The following is a 21,658-nucleotide window of genomic DNA, read 5'->3' on the forward strand; positions in this document are numbered from 1 at the left end:
GAGACTGCAGCAGATGAAACAGTGAAACACACACACACACACATATAAATAGTATAAACAAACAAACATATAGATAGTATGGTATGATGAATTTATTAAAGAGGGTGAGAGTGTCCTTTTCATACCTTGATGAAAGAATGATTAAAAGGATATTGATTTCTGTGATACAACCGAAATTGGAATATGAGGTGGTCGTGTGGTCTCCTCATAAAAAGAAAATTATTATGAAGTTGGAAAGAGTGCAGAGAGCAATTACAAAGATGGTTCCAGATTTAAGTACTTTAACCTATGGAGAAAGACTGAGGAAACTGTACATTACTACATTGGAAGAGTGAAGGAAAAGAGGAGATTTGATACATGTTTATAGAATGATTAATGGTATGGATGATGTGGATAAAGAAGACTTTTTACTATTGGACACACGTAGTACAAGAGGACATGGTTTAAAGTTGAAAAAAGGCTTTTATAGAAGAGATGTCAAGAAGTATAGTTTCCCTCATAGAGCTGTGAACAAATGGAATGAACTTGATGAGGAGGTTGTAATGGCTGGGACTGTGCATACTTTTAAGAAGAAATTTGATAAGAGATATAGAGATGGGACACCATGAGTTTATTCCCCTCCAGTAAACCACAACTAGATAAATACAACTAAGTAAATACACACACACAGATGTTAAAAAATATAGTTTCCTGCAAAGATGTGTTGAGACTTGGAACAGTTTCAGTGAAGAAGTGGTGTCAGCAACGAGTGTGCCTGGTTTTAAAGAAAAATTGGATAAGTGTAGATATGGAGACGGGGCCACACGAGCGTAAAGCCCAGGCCCTGTAAAACTACAACTAAGTAAATACAACTAGGTAAATACACACACACACACACACACACACACACACACACACACACACACACACACACACACACACACATACACACACACACATATATATACACATACACACACACACACACACACACACACACACACACCGTAGTGTAGTGGTTAGCACGCTCGACTCACAATCGAGAGGGCCGGATTCGAGTCCCGGAAAGCGGCAAGGCAAATGGGCAAGCCTCTTAATGTGTGGCCCCTGTTCACCTAGCAGTAAATAGGTACGGGATGTAACTCGAGGGGTTGTGGCCTTGCTTTGCCGGTGTGTGGAGTGTGTTGTGGTCTCAGTCCTACCCGAAGATCGGTCTATGAGCTCTGAGCTCGCTCCGTAATGGGGAAGACTGGCTGGGTGACCAGTAGGCGACCGAGGTGAATTACACATACCATCATTGCTTGACCTAGTTTTCACAAAGAAGAAGAAACACACACACACACACACACACACACACACACACACACACACACACACACACACACACACACTCATATTAATAGCAGAAGGAAAACATGTTCTTAGTAGCATATGATACACAAATTCAAAGTTCATCTTGATTTTGTATATATACTTTTGTTAGGAAAATTATTGCATATACCTCCATCTCACTATCAGTCATGTTACAGACACTGATCATTGATTAATCATGTTCATGGTTCCACAGGATGGTCAACAGTGGTGTCTATTATGGCTTGTCCCTCAGCACTAGTAATCTGGGAGGCAATCCTTACCTTAACTTTGTAATCAGTGGAGCAGTAGAGCTGCCAGGTCTTGCTCTTGCCACTATACTTCTGGATCGAGTGGGCCGCCGTATCCCTCTGGCTGCCTTCCTTGGCCTGGGTGGTCTATGTCTTGTGTCTACAATATTTGTTCCCAAGGGTGAGTGATAATAGGTGCTTTCCTCGAATGAATTCTCATTGAATGTTAATGGGCCATTTATTATCTTTTACAAGAACACACTTTTAGTATCTATACCAGTGAGCAAATGCTGTACAAATCTAAAACAAAGAGTGAATTTCTGAAAGTTATAATCTTCTCAACTTACCATAAAACAAAGTAAATTATTTTTTGTGCTTATATGTGGAGGACCAATACTCTAGGCTGTTTGTGATAAAAACTAGGAGAGAGTATTAAGATAAGAAGTACTATGATGGATCTAAGAGAAGATGAGTGGAGGTGTTTGATATTAGGTAACTTTATACAATGAGTTTCTTAGGATGAATTAGGAACAGCAAATTGTCTAATCTGAATCCATGTTGTACATAATTTGAAATCTGAATATATCAGCCTGTTTCAGGCCCATTTAGATCTTATAGCAATATTCCAGAATCTAAACTGGTTACATTTGCTTCATTATACTATTCCATCCACATAAGAAAATCAATTCCATCTCTCACTGATAAGTCTGCTAAGTCTCACCATAACTCACTTTACAAAATATTTTACTCATAAGATGGAAAAAACTTAGATTACTACATTATTGGATTAAACAATTTTACAATTTGAATACCATTTTCAAAATGATAGGATGAAAACTAAGTAATTGGTACTGGCAATTCAGTGATTTTTATGGTTTGATGCAATGTTATTTTATGGCTTAAGCATCATTTTTTAATAGTTTCAATATTGACAACATTTATGAAAGTAAGTGCATAATAAAATATATACAGTACTTTTATGGTATAGAAACTACTGCTGGATACAATGATCCATTCAGATTTTACTTGAAAAGTGATATATGTAAAATTTTTATGAATGTGCTGCATTGCATGTTGACTGTCAGGACACAGCCCACCTGACATTCCTCTCTCTTCTCTTCACTCCTGCCTCACTGCATCAAAATGCAATGGCAGAAATATAACCATTTATTGCTAATTTAATCTAGGAAGTTCTTAGACTGTATAGTTTTAGAGAATTTAGTGTATTTCAGGTGTATTCAAATTCAAATACACAGCTCTTGTACTTGCTCTATCCTTGTTGGTGACATAAATGCCTTTTTATTCTTCCTTTGACTGCTTGGTTTTACACTTAAAGAAATACTCTTAAACTACAGAGGTAAGAAATATTTTGAAGAACTCCAGGATCATAGCTCTTGGATCTTGAACTTTTTGAATTTTCATTTTCATTATTTACCTGTCTATCTATCTATCTATCTACCTACTGATTTATATATATATATATATATATATATATATATATATATATATATATATATATATATATATATATATATATATATATATATATATATATATGTGTGTGTGTGTGTGTGTGTGTGTATATATATATATATATATATATATATATATATATATATATATATATATATATATATATATATATATATATATATATATATATATATATATATACACTAGAGAGCTAAGATTGTAGTCTATCAATTGATATTTCAGTAAAAGGAAGATGTTGTTTGCAGAGATGACCTGGCTCCTGATAACACTTGCAATGAGTGGCAAGTTGTGCATTACCGCTTCCTATGCCATCATCTATACACTATCAGCAGAGGTGTTCCCTACTGTGGTGCGCAATGTTGGCATGGGCTCCTCCTCCATGGTGGCACGAATTGGAGGTGCCTTAGCTCCCTACATCAATATGCTAGTATGTGTATTTACCTAGTTGTATTTATCTACTTGTGATGCATGAATGAGAAGCACACTCTTCCTCTTTGCAATGCAAAAAACCAGAAGTCTCTAGATGTCATGGTTACCAAAATATCACAGGTTGAATGAGGTACTATCATCGGTTAATGTGGCATTGCGTCCGATCGGGTTCAGCGGCCTTGGCTAGAGCAAGAGAAAACGGGCCCCTTGTATCCTCTCTCTCTCTCTCTCTCTCTCTCTCTCTCCTGTCGCCTGTTCTGATACCACTCTCATTCAAAAGTTGTCTCCCTGTAACGTGGCAAGAGAGGTAAAGAAGTAAGGCGCGCGGGAGAGGTGGCGGAATCAGTCACAGTGAAATCTATGTCACTTCCACCATCCATTGTTGATGACACAGTGACGTAGAGTATATTTCTACTCCTGATGAGTGTTGCCAGCTCACAAGCAAAGAAAAAAGGAAGAAAATAGCCAAAATATAGCTGTAAAAAGCCTCCTGCCAAAACGTGGTCTCAAGACCCCCACTCAACACCAATCACTCCCAATATCTCATAATTCATTCCACAGTATGATCCACATGACATACCTGCCAAAACATGGCAAAATCCAGCCAAAATCCAGCAAAATCCAAAAGTCTCTGACAGTCATTGCAACTCCAGGTAAATGCTCTGGTTTCCCCCCAACTGACCAAAACAAACACTACTACCACACTCATTCTCCACCAATAGCCATATCCTCTGAGCCTCCAACCTGCACTTTTTCAAAGTCCCTTTTCATCTGCATCCTCACAGTATTATGGTAGATCTTCCAGTACACTACTATGCAGTTTTGATTTACACAGTTTGTCTGTCATTCACAATAGCAAGTTACATACCTGTTTTCAGATTCATGCATCAGTGTGTTATCCATGTTGAATAACTTTCCTTAGGATGACGTATGGGGTCCATTGCCACTGGTCATCTTTGGATCTCTTGCCGGTGCAGCAAGTCTCCTCACTCTTCAGTTGCCAGAAACTCGGTCTCGCCAACTCCCTGAAACCCTGGAGGATGGGGAGAACTTTGGCAGGTATATATATATATATATATATATATATATATATATATATATATATATATATATATATATATATATATATATATATATATATATATATATATATTTATCTTTACCAACACTACATTAGGATATCATATCAATTATATTACTATGTTTAGAGTACATTTTAATTTGTAAGATCATGTGAGATATGTGCTATTTAACTAAGGTTGAGTGTGAGGAACATTATGTATTAGGAAGCCACCCCGTACATTATGCTCCTTAAAACAGTAATTATTTATTTACTATAAAAGTGCAGCAGTGGCTCAGCTATCAGCTGAATTTCTTGTTTTTATTTATTTATCTATTTACTTATCTCATCTTTATTTTTTGTGAAAGGAGAAATGTGGCAAATGATCTTTGAAGATGCATAATTAGCTACTTGTTATTATGCTTTTTAGTCTTTTCACCTACTCCTTTATACTTACAGATATTCAGAAGAATGTGAAGATGAGAAGGATAAAAAGCCTATCAATATCTGCAAGGATGAGACTAAGTAACCATGCAGGGCAAACTGTTACAGTAGGTTTTGTAGAATAGAATAGAAAGCATTGCCAATAGTTCTTGTATACAGTATTAAATTATGATTTGATTGAGCTTCAAGTCATGTGTAAGTAATGATCTAAACATACAAACCTCTATACTCCCATACAGGGAGGAAGAGCACTTATTGCCTCATCAGCAATATTCTCAGTTTTCATGCAGAGTCGAGATTTTATCCTACCAAGATGCTTTTGTCCTGGAGCTCTGATTTACTTGAGATTCCAGAGCAACTGTTCAGCATTTAAATGTATTGAATGTGTTCTGGTTATGCTCTAGTTTGAGGCAATACTAGTGAGAATACATTATTTTGAAGTGAAACATGTAGGTGAGTGTGAGTCAATTCAAATGGACAAGTACAGAGGAACCTTGACTTATGAATGCCTCTGCTAACAAGAAATTTGAGATAAGAGCTACCACTTGGTCAATTTTTTTTGCTGCAACTTGCTAGCCAAAATCCAAGTTGTGAACTAGTTCCAGGTATGCTGCTGCTAGTTGTCAAAGTGAATGCCATATCCATCCAGCATCACATATCCAATGTGTTCATTTCATGTGGAGTTTTTTTGCTGTTGAAACATTTCTCATGCTGTGCTAATGTTTTGTGCTTTAATGAAGATTTTTAGCTTAATTTCATTTGTCTGACAATATAGGTGCTAAGCCTTCCACTCCTCCACCATTTTCCATTACATCTAGTTGTCTGATCTCCAGAGTACATACAGTTTATAAAAACTGTATATTTCTTTACATTTATTCTTACACTTTATTATGTTTTTATACTATATTCATTATTCATAAATAATTTTTACTTAACTAAAATTACAAAAAAAATATTTATAATGCTTTTTTGGGGGGAAATGGAACAGACTAATGGCATTTCAATGAATTTAAATGGAGAAAATTTATTTGAGATACATGTGCAAATTGAGTTACAAGCTTTGTTATGGAACATAATTCAAGGTACCACTGTATTGTGATGATTGTCATTGATTTTTGTTATAGTTCTGAATCTCCTAAGTATTTACTTAAGGAAAGATTGGAATGATTTATGGCATAAATATTTTGTGCATATTGATAGTGGATCTCTCTTGTCTTGAGAGTTTCTGTGATGAGTCCTGGTGCAGCTTATTGATATCTTTTATGAAAATATAAAGTTTGGTCATAATCAAACTCCTTTATGGAAAACTTTATAAGATTTGAGGTTTTCTTCACAGGATTAGAACTTTGTTGGAAGAAACAGATCAATGTGCTCATTAGGAGGCAAGAATAATTGCTTACATATGTTCAATTGAAAGAATAGCTAATCTGTTAATAAGTCATGCTAATTAAGTCCAGTGTTTATTTCAGCCTTGCACATAGTGCATTTCATAATAAACAGAAATATACCAGGTTATTGTCAAACCATCATGATGGTGACACCAAGATCTTAGTTCAATGAAGAAGACTAGAACAACAAACAAGACTTTTCTCCATCAAACTACTCAGTAGAATGTACGAGATGATCATACCGCATGGTCTATACTGCTGATAAATGAGGTCTTTATTGCATTACGGTAATGCATGACATTTTCAACAAGAGACACCTGAGGGAAATACAAGTTGAATATAGAAATTTTGCTCTTGAATAATCAATATTTAGAAAGTCTTATTTAGTCTTGGCTATGAATTATGATATAGCAGAAAAAGTGGTGTATTTTGATCATGACTTAAGAGAACAGCAATCAATTACAAACACATCATACATCCATCAAGAAGAGTATAAGACCTAATATGGCTTTTAATAAGCACTTCCATTGTCCATATGGCTGTCACACAATCATACAATAACCACAGTCATAAAAGAGAAATAGTCTTCCTGAAAGGAAAGGGATATACTGAAAGAGTTAACATGATGGAAATGCTGATTAAACAAGTGAAAGTATTCCACTTGTCACCAGTCTGGCAAGGGGTATCTTCCTTAGAAATTAATACAATTGTAACATTCTGGTGTGCACTTAAATGCTGGTCTCTATTAACATGCCTTTGACATGTGCACTAATTTACCTTAATTTTACTTTTCCATGTGACTTTTCTCTTCTATCAACACTTCCATCTTTATCCATATACACTTTCTTGCAAACTCTTTGTTCTTAATCATTTCAATTTATTAATTTTCATCCATTCTATCACTCCATAAGCTGCTTTCTCAAATGTGTTTTACTGATTTTCCATACACACTCACTACTTTCATCTTCCCATCTTGTCACTCTACTTGGCCTGCTCAGATAAATAATTTCCACAACATACACTCTGCTATTATACTTTATTCCATATCATAATCTCTGATCCTTATCTCAGTACTGACAAGAGGAAACCTTTCCTTAAATCTATACATCAACCTTGCAAGTGATACTACAATACATGTATCTTTCACAGTCCTCTCTTTTATCTTTACATTTATCTCACTATGTGTACCTTGCACTGCTCCCAAATACTTATTTTCTCTTTCATTCTCTTCCCATAACTAGCTCACACCTTTGGACAGCTGGTACTCATACACTCATCCCATAATGTATCATTAAGTCACAAAACCACTTCTCCAGTCACAAAAAACATTACTTACTTTTCCAAACATTCATCTTTATTTTTTCCCTTTCTTATTATCTTTTGAATTGAACCACAACTTAGTAAAATTGTATTTATTTTCCTGCTTCTGAGAGTGTCATCTGCAAACAAGCATACTACTACAACCCTTCACACTCCATTCCATTTCATCCTTGCATCAACATTTCCCACTTTAGCTCTTATTTCCTTTACAGACTTTCTTGAAATATCAAACAATTATAGAGATATAAAAAATCCCTGCCTCTCTCCTGTTCATGCATAACAAATTTATTAAACTTTTATACAAGAATAATAGATGAAGTACAAGGGAGATGGATGAGTTGGCACAGTGTATCTAGATGTTAAGAAGGCTTTTGGCAGAGTACCACATAAGAGACTCTTATCGAAAATAGAACACATGAGAGGAATATAGGGAAATATCTTAAACTGGATGACACATTACTTAACAGATAGAGAAATAAGGACAACAATAAACACCCCATCAAGCTGGAGTATAGTTACTAGTGACATACCACAGAGTTCAATGCTTGCACCAATTATGTTCCAAGTATATATTAATGATATACAAGAGGGTTTTAATTGCTACATAAATTTGTTTGCAGATGATGCAAAACTTTTGAGAGTAATAAGGAACTTTGGTAACTGTATGGAATTGCAGAAAGATATGACAAGATAAAGAAATGGAACCAAAAGTGGAAATTAGAATTTAATACTAGGAAATGCCATGTAATGGAAATGGGTAAAAGTAATAGAAGACCTATGTGGGAATATAAAATGGGAGAAGAGATTATAATGAAAAGAAGTGAAGAGAAAGACCTGGGAGTGATTATACAAGACACCTTGACTCCAGAAAGACATAAATTTACTTCAACATACAAGACACTAACTAATATCAGGGTGGCATTCATATATATGGATAAAAGTATGAAGAAAAAGATTATAACCACTATGATAAGATCTAGACTAGAATATGCAGCAATGGATGGTGTGGTCACTATACAGGCAAGAAAGAATCTACAGGACTGCTACAAAGATGGTTCTAGAAATAAAGGATCCTCCCTGTGAAGAAAGATTGAAGGAAATGGAACTACCAATTTTGAAGGATAGATGAGAAAGAGGAGACCTAACAGTGATATATAAGTTAATTAACCGTATGAAAAAGATAGATAGGTAAGACGTGGTATCACTGATGAAGGATGGAGATAGACGAACAAGAGGAGATCCCAAGAAGATCAGAAAAAGTCAGTGTCTGAGGAACATTAAGAAGTTCAGTTTTCCACATTGGACAGTGTACATCTGGAATGGATTCAGTGAATAGATTGTTGCAGCAGAAAGTGTGCACAAATTTAAGGAAAAGTTGGATAAATGTATATATGGACACAGATCATTATGAGTGGATAAGAAACAGATGCATCTCTCGCATTAAACTGAGATGTGTTCCTTATTAGTTCATTTGTGTGCTTTACTTTTGAATAAATTGATATTTACTGGAATTGAGTTTTCCTGGGACAAGGTGGTATACAGTAATTCTATGGGACCTTCCAAGTGGTACTCGCACAGGAAAAAATTGGGAACCATACCTATAGACACTCAAATTCCTTCCAGTAATTGTTCTCCTGTGCCATAACTTCTAAAAATATCCTAAGCAGCTTGACTATTCATCCTATCATATACTTTTCTCCAAGGTAATGAATATAGCTTCTCACTTTTCTCCCTTTCCTAAGTACCCCTCCATCATGGTTTTGGTTACAAAAATCTGTTCTACACAATTTTTTTTCTAAATCCTCCATGTTTCCTCTGAGGCCTATGCATATGCTATTTTCATAAATTTCTTTCAAATATAACCTTTTACTTGCTGACATACTTATCCCCTTATAGCTATTACATGTATTCCTACATCCTTAAACTCTTTTTTTTATATACAGTGCAATAACTGCCTTTCTCCACTCATCTCCTTATCACCATACCATTCCACATATTAAAAAAAATCAAATTCAGGACTTTACTTTTCTATTTTAACATTTCCATAGTTATTCCATAGATGCCTGAAGCCATACCACACTTGCCTAGCTATCACTCTACCTCCTTTATTCTTTTAACGTCCTCAGAAATTACCTTTATCTAAGTGAGCTTTCATTTTTTTTTTTTATAGAATTCAGCATTGCCATGTACTCTTTGATTTCTCTTACATCTTTTTAAACATATCTAATGCATTATGATAGAGGTAGAGATCACTTGTGGTGATATAGCATGAACCATTACTATAGTACAGTAATACTTCAAGATACGAACGCTGCAACATACGATCTTTTTTATATACGATGAAAAATTTCATATAATTTACGCCTTGAAATACAAAGATATTTTTAAGATATGAATAGCCATCAGTAGGTGGCGCACCAATCGCTCAGCTACCCGCGTCCACCCAAACATTCAGTTTGCGTTGTGTATTGTTGTTCATCCTTTGTATATGTATGTGTCTGTGCTCCTTGGCAGTGTGTATTTTTTCTTTAGGTTTGTGAACTCAAGACCTCGTGATCATGGGTCCCAAAAGTAAAAATAAGAAGGCTGAAAAGAAGAAACTTAGAAGAGTCTCGCAATGGATATGTAACACAAGATAATTGCAAAATATGAACGTGGTGTGCGTATCTGTGACTTGGCCCTGTGCGCTAACGCTAGAAGTAACTGTAAAGTCAAACCATTGTTGGTGTATCATTCTGAGAACCCCAGGGCCTTTAAAGCATCTAAGGTGTTAAAAGAGAAACTCCAGGTTATGTGGCGTGCCAATAGTAAGGCATGGGTAACTCGCCAATTCCTCCTCTGTACTACATATATGAAGTTCCCCCACAGCATCGGTAAGTAGGAATGCAAGTTGGGAGTTTTCGCTCACGCTAACTCGTCCGGTTTGGCGAGAAACACACAAAATAGCCTGGATTCACATACTGATTACACTTGGAAATTCAATAAACGAGTGAGTACAAATTATGTTCTGCCCACAAGCAACTCTTCTTCTTTGCAATGCAAAAAACCAGAAGTCTCTAGATGCTATGGTTACCAAAATATCACAGGTTGAATGAGGTGATATCATTGGTGTTCATGGCCTTACGTCCGATCAAATTTAGCAGCCTTGGCTAGAGCGATAGAACACGGGCCCCTTGTATATCTCTCTCTCTCCTGTTGCGTTCTGATACCACTCTCATTCAAATATTGTCTCCCCGCTACATGGTGAGAGACCCGAGGTGTAGAAGTAAGGCGCGCGGGAGAGGTGGCAGAATCGGACACAGTGAAATCACTGTCGCTACCACCATCCATTGTGGGAGTTGGTGACACAGTGACGTATAGCATATGTTTACTCCTGATGAATGTTGCCAGCTCACAAGCAAAGAAGACGGGAAGAAAATAGCCAAAATATAGCCCCAAAAATGCCTTAACGTCTATCGACGTGCCCTGAGTCTTGCGTGATGAACGTCTATTGATGTGTACCGAGTTTTGCTGGTTAAGTTGTTATTTTGGGCAATATAGTACATTTATACCATGCATACAATAAACATTGTATTTATCTTATATTAAATCTATATTTGGTTTGTATCTAAAGCAGTGTTTCTCAACCTTTGTTGGTTGGCAGCGCACTAAAGACATGTTTTTGATTTGGCGACGCACCATCTCTTTAGTTTCATAATTAATTAACCTTTTACTCCTTCACGGACGGTGTGTTAACCATAATATCTCAGTTACACAATATTATTGATAAAATAATAGGTACAAATAAACAGCAGGAAACAGTGTGTACTGTAAATAAACTATTATTACAAAAAATGCATACCTTATCAATGAGACACCTGTGCCTGCCTGGATTTACATATCCTCTCTATGTTGGGAGGGACAGTTGAGACACACTCTCATTTCCTCTTCAACAGAAAGCAAGTTTACTCAGGGACTTAATACCAAATACTTCAATTTTAATACCAGATTCACTTTTTCAATACCAAACTAATGATAAAGCATGTTTTCGTAGTTTTATATTAGTACCTGTGAGTTGTATGACTTGCATGAGACGCTTAAATCTCGAAACAAGTGTGGCAACCGGAGGTTTTGAGAGAGGGAGGAACAGGGGGAGGGACAGCCTGGAAGGATATGAAAAATAGTTGTCGTGGGTCGCTATCTGGTCGGCGTGGCCGTAACTAATGACTATTTATTCGAAGCCTTATAATGGTAATCCTGGCGTCTCGGGTCTGCTGGGTGACGTTGAAAACAGAATGATGCAGTACTGGCAAAAATTCACCCTGAACGTTCCGACTCAGATAAGAAAAACATTAATTAAACTTTTAATTACTACTTGCTTACTTTTATGGTAGCTCAGGAATGCTAGCTGACTGCACCTCTGATGGACGGGTACAGGACGTGTCCGAGTACTCGCGGCGCACTTATGTGATTCCCGCGGCGCACAGGTTGAGAAACACTGATCTAAAGCATGTTAATTCTTTGGGGGTAAATTCGTATCACTGGAATGAATTAATTCTATCATTAATTTCTATGGGAAAAATTGATTTGATATACGATTTTTTTTTATATACAACGAAAGAATGAATTAAATTCGTATGTCAAAGTACCACTGTATATGTTTTTGTATTGTGCTAATGAATATTACATAGAAAAAGAAGGAACCAGTCTATCAGTGGAAGTATCAGTTGGACACACAAAAATCAAATATCATAGATATAATATGTTGCAGGAGTATGTAGGAATTACTTACAATTCTAAAGATAACAAAAATTTTTATTTCAATTTAAACATACAATAGAAGGATATAATACCTATTTACAATCACATCTAGCATTAAAATGAATTTTACTTCACATTTTTTTACGTGAGAGAAAAGCTGGCCAAGGGCAACAGAATGAGAGAGAGAGAGAGAGAGAGAGAGAGAGAGAGAGAGAGAGAGAGAGAGAGAGAGAGAGAGAGAGAGAGAGAGGTCCCCTTAGTTGCCAGTTGCCGTGCAGGTCATTAATCAATTGCCATTGATTGCACACAGTTACAATAATAATAATAATAAAAAAAAAAAAAAAGTAGATAAACATGAAAAAACATCATACTAAATGCAAGATGTTGACATTTCATTTCTAAGTTCCTTTTGTCATCCCAGCGAGCAAGAAGCACACATTTCAAAGGAGTGGCTTACCCATGATGAAGCGTCGGTACCACAGGTAGGCAGTGGATAAGCTCAGGCTGTACCTGTGAGGTGGGTAGTTACCTTATGATAGAGATGACAAACTATTGTTACTGCTGTGACATTCTTGCCCCTAGAGTGACCACCATGGTGGGTGAGATGGCATATGTTCTATTCAACATCTAAATATTTCCTCTACTAATTAACATAATTTGTCATTTACTTTTTTCACTCCCATGTCATGAAAAATTTCATTTTCATACCAGAATAGTAGTACCACTTACCATGTCAGCAAGTAAGAGAGGTGTTCGTTTCTCATGGTAACCCGTGTCTGTCCACCCTGAGGGCCACCAGGGACAGTGTCCACAGCATCAAGGAAGATGGGGGCTGTGTTCAGCATTTGAGACATTGTTGGTACATCTCTAAGAAAAATAGAAAAGGAAAAGAAAAGCTTTATAATGTAAACCTCTACTATCAACTCTTTCAGAAATCAACACAAGATTTCATAACTGTTGTTTTGTTACAGGGAGTTACTTAGATTGACTAACACCTTCCCAGCAAAGGCTGAGCTGGTTTTCTAATAAGAAAGTTGATTTCATCAGCATGTTACATTTGCATTGCAGTCAATAGGTCTTCTTTTCAATCTTTCCTAAAATGTTCAAATAAAAACTCATCCACTTTTACACAAAAGTTGAGACTTCTACAGAATGTTGTACATTTCTGTTGGCATCCAAAAGCAGGGCCGGCCCTAACCATTTTGGTGCCCTAGGTGAAATTACTCATTGGTGCCCCTGCCCCTGACACAATCAGGTGATAGCTGTCTGAAACATTACGACAGTTAAATAGGTAAACAATCTTTCTAGTAATGTTTTTAAGTAATAAATTGTAATACCAAGAATTTTTTTTTTTCTTTCCACCTCCCTCTGAGGGGTGCTGCGGCGGCAACCCTCCTGCAGATGGTGCCCTAGGCGACTGCCTATATGGCCTATGCCAAGGACTGGCCCTGTTCAAAAGTCTAACCTGTAAACTCAGGCTCAGGTATTGACCAAACTATTATTTATCTAAAAATTAGATTCTGTCTGAACTAAACTAAATCACCTACTTTCCTAAAGCTGTTTCTTCACTATCTTGTTGGGAAAATTCTTTGCTAGAGGCAAAATTTATAAATGATAAAATTCTGAAATTAGAGTAAAAAGATCTTGACATGTATTATATGGAAAGGACATGCACTGTATGACTATGAATAAGCCACACCTGTATAAGAAGACTGTAGTTCCCTTTTTGTTTTCTGGCATGAATGGTGCTCGCCTCTCTGTTTTGCGTACCACCGCTTCCACTTTTATCTGCCCTTCCACCTGACCCTCTACTCTGGTGTCTTGATTCTTCTGCTTGCGAGGAACCCAACCTCGATTGACAAGAACAGTCAAACTGAAAAGAATCACACTTAATTTTTACTTACAATCAATATAGTCAAAACTGAACTACAAACATTAATATCTTATTAATGTTACTATCTGATATTTAAGGTTTTATATTCTGCATTATTAAAATTATAAGAGCATTTTACATATTAAAACAAGGTATTATCTGCATCTAGTTCATGGTGAGAATGTCGATACACATTAGGAACTAACTTATTCTTTTTCTTTTTACTGTTCCAATTTCTTTTCGGGAAAATGTATTAGCATTTCCTGTTTCAAAATAATTTCCCTTTTATGAAAATAGCCCTAACAGCAGAATTTTGACAGACTTATATTACATATACACAATAATTTGTATTTGAAATTATACTGCACTAATATTTATAATGACAGACTGACTTACAGACAACCATGGCTATAATGATGGTAATCAAAATAATATAGAAAATATATGCATTTTACAAACTTTACAAGTAAAGCAAAGCAAAACAGGAAGTTTCCATAAATTGAAGAAAAAAAAAAATCCTTACTCTCTGTCAGCTAGCTTGAAGGGAGTGATGACTAGGAAGCCACTCTGACCTGAGGATATGAGGCCACTTCCAGACTGGCTCACATCCCCTTCAACCTGTCAATGATTTTTGTTACATTTTCTCTTCACCCAAAGGGAATTCTTTATCGTTAACATTAAAACTTCCATTTATTACATTATTCGTATGCAAGGATTTTTTCACCTTTATTTTGTTGGAACAAGTAGAATTTGATTCCATACATTAATGTATTGTGTATGAAATAAAACTTTTTAGCTTGTCTGGTTAAATAATCATAATAACAAAATAAAAATAAAGGAGAGGGAAAATGTAAAGTAAAATATTTGGAAACTTCAGAAAACACTGAAAGGTGTTATTTAAAAAATTTATGTGTGTGCATGCGCACACACACACACACACGGTAGCTCAGTGGTTAGAGCCCTGGCTTCACAAGCCAGAGGACCGGGGTTCGATTCCCCGGCCGGGTGGAGATATTTGGGTGTGTCTCCTTTCACGTGTAGTCCCTGTTCACCTAGGAGTGAGTAGGTACAGGATGTAAATCGAGGAGTTGTGACCTTGTTGTCCCAGTGTGTGGTGTGTGCCTGGTCTCAGGCCTATCCGAAGATCGGAAATAATGAGCTCTGAGCTCGTTCCGTAGGGTAACGTCTGGCTGTCTCGTCACAGACTGCAGCAGATCAAACAGTGAAACACATAAATGGGTTCTTTGCTTCAACATACAAAACACTAACAAATATGAGTGGCATTCAATTGCATGGATGATGAAAAAGATCATAACTACCAAGGTAAGACCTAGACTAGAATATGCAGCAGTGGTGTGGTTACCATACGAGCAGAAGGACATCAGGAAACTAGAAAGGATCCAAAGGACCACTACAAAGGATCTTCCCTATGAAAAAAGATTGAAGGAAATGAAACTACCAACTTTGAAGGATAGATGAGAGAGAGATCTAATAATGATGTATAATATAGTAAACAATATGGAAAGGATAAATAGACAAGACCTGGTATCACCAACAGAGAATGATAGATGAACAAGAGGACACTCGAAGATCATGAAAGGTCAGTATTTGAGGAACATTAAAAAGTTTAGTTTTTCACATAGGACTGTGAACATCTGGAACAGCTTGAGTGAAGAGATTGTAGCTTTAGAAAGTGTGTATAAATTTAAGAAATAGTTGGATAAAAGTATATATGGAGATAGGTCACTACGAACCCCACTGAACCCTGTAATATACAACAAGGTAAATACACACACACACACAGATCTACGAGAGAGAGAGAGAGAGAGAGAGAGAGAGAGAGAGAGAGAGAGAGAGAGAGAGAAGAAAGAGAAGAGAGAGAGAGAGAGAGAGAGAGAGAGAGAGAGAGAGAGAGAGAGAGAGAGAGAGAGAGAGAGAGAGAGAGAGAGAGAGAGAGAGAGAGAGAGAGAGAGAGAGAGAGAGAGAGAGAGAGAGAGAGAGAGAGAGAGAGAGAGAGAGAGAGAGAGAGAGAGAGAGCATTAAAATTAATAGTTTCCTCTAAAAATTTTTCATAAGATATGAAAAACTACTCTACTTGATATTCCATTAATGTTTTAAAGCTTAAAGTATCAATGCATATTTAGAAAAATTCAATTAGCTTATCATAAACTTATAGAAGCTATCTAATCTACATCTCTTTTCCTATTTGTATATATTTTATTTTCACTATACTTAACCAATGCTGGACGAGGACCTAAAAGAATCTCTCTGCTGTGGTCAAAAGTTCCTATCATTTTCACTCGACGATATTCTAATTCCTCAAGTTCTTCTAAGCTATAAAGGAAGAAAAGACAATTATTATTTCATAAAAAGATAGATAAATTCATGATACAATCATCCTGTAACTTGGTAAGATTTTGGAGAGCATATGATCATAGATTATCTTTTATGGGCAATTGCAGATTAATTCAAAACAGATTGAAAACTATGTGAATAAATAGTTTCCACAGGGAAACAGTACATTAGTTATATCTTGATACATATTCTCCTAATGTGAAAACAGTTAGGGACAATATGTCCCTTCACAAGTCATATTAAAGTGTATATTTCATATCTACTTTTCAGGAAACTGAATAGGAGGTGCTTTGGATTTTGTAGCTAATTCGTCAATGAGGTTGAGCTTCCATTTTCTCCTTTGAACTTGCCAAGTCCCAAGACAAAATGTGCCTATTGGAACTATCTGCAAAAAAAAAAAAAAAAGCAAAATAATAATAAATAGATGAAAGTATAGACTACATGATGATACACACATTTTCTTCTCTTTTATCTTTAGTTGTTCATTTATCAAGATGTGGCACTTTTTTTTCATATATAGACTAGTACATACACATTGTTGTGGCTTACCAACAGGAACAGACCCATGGGACCAACAGGATGATTGCCTGGGGCGGCAGTAGAGGTGGCCATCCTGCGTACTGGAGCGAGGCGGAGAGTGGGAAGGCCCAACACAACGGGACATGATCTTCTAAGTGGCTGTGCAGAGTGTGTTGTACGTTGGGCAATAAACAAGATCCCCTTGCCAATTTTCACTCCTTGGCAAATGATACGGCTCATCTCTGCAAGGAAATCATTCCTGATCATCCATGTTTACGATCAAATTATATCTTCCCATATCTATCCTTCAGGTCTCATTGACACATTCTCTTACGAAACAAAAAAAAAAAAAAAAAAAAAAATCGACAGGACCACCGTTTATGCTTACTATTTATTCCAAGTTGACGGAGCGATCTTCTCTGCTTGCAAATATATCCTAATACTTTCGCTCTCTTATTTGTGGTTATGCCTTTCCACTTCTGAAATGAGTAACACTGTAAAAATCTAGTATTGCCTTCCTAGCACCGCTGGCTGTCTTGTATAACTATGCAGGTTTGTTTTGATCCAGCCTCTCGTTCGTCAGGCGCGCTAGTTGTGTAGTGTCCGTCTTTATCTTCTATTCGGCTCATTGTCGTCTATTTCCCTCTGCTACTTTCTTTTCTTTTTCTTTTTCTTCTTCGTAACTTCTAAAACCTTTTAGATAATTTTCATGTCCTTCTACTGGTGGCATTTCAAAACACGTTTTCTTGGAATGAGTGTCTTGAATTCCATAATGCTTACCACCACAAAGTCCCATTAAATAGATAATTGCAATACTTAATAATTGTGAGAATGACATACAATTTTCTTTTAAATGTAAATTACTGTACCATGAAAACCGAAATGTACCAAGAGCGGTCGGCGTGACGTGGGCGCCGCTGTTTTGCTCCCTGCCGTGTCTGATTGCCTGGCACCGTGCTTCCTTGATATTCTGCTGTTTGATTTCTTCCTTGCCGGCGAAATGGGTAAGACCACAACTTACGAAGAAGGGAGACTAATAGTTAACTGATTTTTTAAAATTGAATCGTGAATATACAATGTCACCGAGTCTCATTAAGGACGGCTGTTATCAAATTTCTTTAGGTTTCACATTTATGTTTTTTTTTTTCTAAGTTATGCATTGCTTCCTTTTATAGAACTCAACACAATGGGATAACAGCTACAGCACAGAATTAATTATAAAGAAGGAGTCATTACTGCCTGTAGTCTGTAGCAGGTCTGGGAACAGAACTGCTCTCACGAGAAATGTGTCGCAGGATAATGATAATTAAATTCTTTATCATCGTTGAAATCTTGATAAATGCCGTTGGATGAATCTGAATGGTCTACGTTGCTATTAGTAAATAACTTAAATGGACTCCTTCCAAAGTTTAGTAAATCCTAAAATTTTCAAACAACTTAATGGTAAAAATTTACAGCCCCATACTTTATCAAATATGACCTCATATTTCCTTAGACTGTTTCAGGAAATGCTAAATTCTGTCTATTTGAGTTTTCCTCACCACCTAAACTAAAAGAAACAACTTAACATAACCTAACTCTGTCTTTGGTGTGATGTGTTGGTATCCAAAATCTTCAATACACATCGACTGGAAAAAAATAAATAACGTTATTCAATTCTCACATAACATGGCATGTCTAATCTAATCTTGTGTTATATGATACAGATAGTGTTACCATTTTTAAACTAATATTACCTATTCTGAATCATTCTCTTTATTTGTATTCAATAATACTGCTCATTTGCATATAATGGTAGTTACTCTAAGTTTTAGTTTTAACATATTACATTGCAGAATTGCTCATTTAACCCATACTGTATCAATATAAGGAAAAATAATTAATTAATTAGTTAATTTTTTTCATAACTGATATTTGACAAAAAGCTAAAAGGTAAACAATAATTTGATCTATATCACCTTTGATTTTTTTTTTTTTTTTGTTCGACCTTTTATATCTTGTGTGCCAGATAATGCAGTCTCATAGTGTTTTACAGTCTAGTACATGTATAGTATTCCCATGTCACTATGCTCCCTCCTGACCCTTTTCTTTGAAATCTTTACATTCTCCATTCCCCTGATACACTGGTCTTCCTGCCATTGTAACAGTATTTATTGTTAACTTGTAACCAAGATTGTATCATCTTGTCATAAGAAAATATATGTGTAAATGCCTCTCCCCTAGCTATCCCATTCAGTCACAACACTAACATAGTTTCTAAATAACTTATCCATCTCCTTGTCTTTCATTGCACTGTTGTCACTTAACTTGGCATCCATGCAAAGTCATCTTAAGAAATTGTATTGCATTTCTCATCCACTGATACTCCATTCACTGGCAATAAGGAATATAAAACCTAACATGAAAAAAAAGAATCCTATGAAATATACACATAATACTTCACTAACTGGCATGAAAATGCAAATGATATATATATATATATATATATATATATATATATATATATATATATATATATATATATATATATATATATATAATTAACACTGCACATGATAATACACTCTCTGCTATGAAGTTACTGTGTGGAAAGGAGCAGGACTTTTCCAGAAATTTGACAGGTCTTGCTTGTATTGCCTTCATTCCTGAATTTATGTAATTTTGACTGAGAAAACTGTTTTTGCTTTGGTAATTTTCTTTCAGATGCAAAACTTTATTGCTGATATGGGATATTTTTTAGCATATTTGCCACATAAACTTACTCTAATTGATATTTTCAGGTGTTAATATAAGAAATTCTGAATACCGTAAGTACAGCTGAGAGTTAGCAAGGCATTTGCTTGAACCACAGGATTGCTGAATGGCAGTGCATTTATTTTCTTATTTACACCAGGCTAAGTATTTAATTTTATTAAGTGTTCAGTGAATAATAGACAAACTGGTTCTTTTGTATCACTTTACTCTGATTAGTCACAACTACCTTGCAGTCTGAAGTTATTTTTTTTAGAGATGTACCGATACCAAAATTTTGGCCGATTCCGATACTGATACCGATACCATCTATTTGGGCCGATACCAATACTACTACCGATACCACCGATACCGATACTACTACTTTTAGTGATTACTGCACTAGACACCAGGATGAGTTGGTGGACGGCGAGCGTTATCAGATGGGAGGCTTTGTTTTGGGGGATGCTGTAAGTCCTTCTGAGAATGTTTGTGAAATAGGAGCAATTCTAGAAGTTTTTTGAAGCCATTTGCAAAGGTAAATTACTCAGTAATTGGAATGAATATCTTCTCAGTCTTCTGATTCTTGTCAGTTATTTTAAATTCTTACTTCTTACTCCTTTAGCGACTGTTTGGTCTTGTGCATTTTCATTATTAATTTTATTGACGATATTTTGGCGATCAAAAATATTTTTAAAATTATTAAAATTGTAAAACAGACACAAAATATTAGCAAAAGAAACTCATTTTGTTGTGTATGTTTCTCTTTAATTAAATCTGACATCCTTTGATATTAATTCATTAGACATTAGTAGACCAATTCAGAAAAATGAGCTTTCACCTAATCTTTTCAATTAAATAGAAAAAGTTTAGTTTATTCTAAATTTCTAGTGTATTGCTATGATCTTAAATAATTAATATGCAACAAATTATACACAATGCACATGATTACAAAACAGAATCGTTACTTTCTTAGTTATGGAATTTTTACATCCTTAGGTTAACACAAGTAACTCAAAAATTAAACTTGCATTAAAATTAATATACATATATAATTCGAGCTTCCACCTATTCCAGTATGATATCTTGGAAAAGGCTAGCACTAGCACTGTTAATTATAAATCAAATAAGAATATGCTGTTATTTACAATAATGCAAAATGCCTAACTATATATATATATATATATATATATATATATATATATATATATATATATATATATATATATATATATATATATATATATATATATATATATATATATATATATATATATATTATATATACCAAATCATTTTGTTGGATTCTCAATATTTGAAGTTTGACATTCTTAGATTATAGTTCAAAAACATAAGCTTTTCACCTGTGTGAACTTTGTGTGGGTGGAGGAGCAGCATCTGACTGAGAGACAGTGAGAATGCGTGGTGACTCATGACCGACCGTTTGACAGGATGCCGGAGTTCAGACTATACGCGTTTCATACACGTCCAATTTAGAGGTTGTGGCTTATTACCACAGAAAACAGTATTCTATGACATACGGTAATCACCACGGAAACTTAATATGCCATATTATATTAATTTAGTATTATCAATATCTTATATCGAATATATCACTAAGTAGTAAATTCCTTTTAGGTATCGGAAGTATCGGCATAAAATAAGCCGATACCAATACTGATACCAAAAAAATGGGCCGATACCACCGATTCCAGTACCGATGCAT

General features: G+C 35.5%; 3 protein-coding genes across 7 annotated transcripts in view; 2 read left to right on the plus strand and 1 right to left on the minus strand.

The window, feature by feature from the left end:
• The window catches only part of LOC123505188 (organic cation transporter protein-like), a 48,042-nt gene extending 40,059 nt beyond the window's left edge, over positions 1-7,983 (plus strand). For all 4 annotated transcript variants that reach the window (XM_045256352.1, XM_045256351.1, XM_045256353.1 and 1 more), the window contains 4 exons: positions 1,547-1,761; positions 3,320-3,501; positions 4,426-4,562; positions 5,023-7,983. In XM_045256352.1, coding sequence (XP_045112287.1) covers positions 1,547-1,761; positions 3,320-3,501; positions 4,426-4,562; positions 5,023-5,092 — 604 coding nt within the window. In that variant the 3' untranslated portion in view covers positions 5,093-7,983. The remainder of the gene's footprint in view (positions 1-1,546; positions 1,762-3,319; positions 3,502-4,425; positions 4,563-5,022) is intronic.
• Positions 7,984-12,491: 4,508 nt separating this feature from the next.
• On the minus strand, positions 12,492-17,797 carry LOC123505189 (surfeit locus protein 1-like). The gene is made up of 8 exons (XM_045256355.1): positions 17,591-17,797; positions 17,233-17,444; positions 16,947-17,068; positions 16,566-16,662; positions 14,852-14,946; positions 14,155-14,328; positions 13,185-13,322; positions 12,492-12,965 (listed from the first exon to the last, which is right to left on the minus strand). Exons 2-8 carry the CDS (start codon positions 17,440-17,442, stop codon positions 12,896-12,898), a joined length of 906 nt encoding a protein of 301 aa, XP_045112290.1. The 5' UTR covers positions 17,443-17,444; positions 17,591-17,797; the 3' UTR covers positions 12,492-12,895.
• Positions 17,798-18,053: 256 nt separating this feature from the next.
• The window catches only part of LOC123505190 (keratinocyte-associated protein 2-like), a 19,098-nt gene continuing 15,493 nt past the window's right edge, over positions 18,054-21,658 (plus strand). The window contains exons 1-2 of one of the 2 annotated variants that reach the window (XM_045256356.1): positions 18,088-18,206; positions 19,983-20,009. In XM_045256356.1, coding sequence (XP_045112291.1) covers positions 18,203-18,206; positions 19,983-20,009 — 31 coding nt within the window. In that variant the 5' untranslated portion in view covers positions 18,088-18,202. Of the gene's footprint in view, positions 18,207-19,982; positions 20,010-21,658 lie in introns of both variants that reach the window. The other variant, XM_045256357.1, reaches the window with a different exon arrangement.

This window comes from Portunus trituberculatus, chromosome 17 (genome assembly GCF_017591435.1).
Source record: "Portunus trituberculatus isolate SZX2019 chromosome 17, ASM1759143v1, whole genome shotgun sequence".
Lineage (NCBI taxonomy): Eukaryota > Metazoa > Arthropoda > Malacostraca > Decapoda > Portunidae > Portunus > Portunus trituberculatus.

Excerpts from the sequence above, each read along its gene's own strand:
- LOC123505189 (XM_045256355.1), bottom strand. The coding sequence starts at position 17,442 with ATGAGCCGTATCATTTGCCAAGGAGTGAAAATTGGCAAGGGGATCTTG. Across the intron at positions 16,663-16,946 it reads CCTATTCAGTTTCCTGAAAA|CTTAGAAGAACTTGAGGAAT; the intron begins GTAGATATGAAA and ends CTTCCTTTATAG. Across the intron at positions 12,966-13,184 it reads CTCTCTTACTTGCTGACATG|GTACAGCCTGAGCTTATCCA; the intron begins GTAAGTGGTACT and ends CCCACCTCACAG.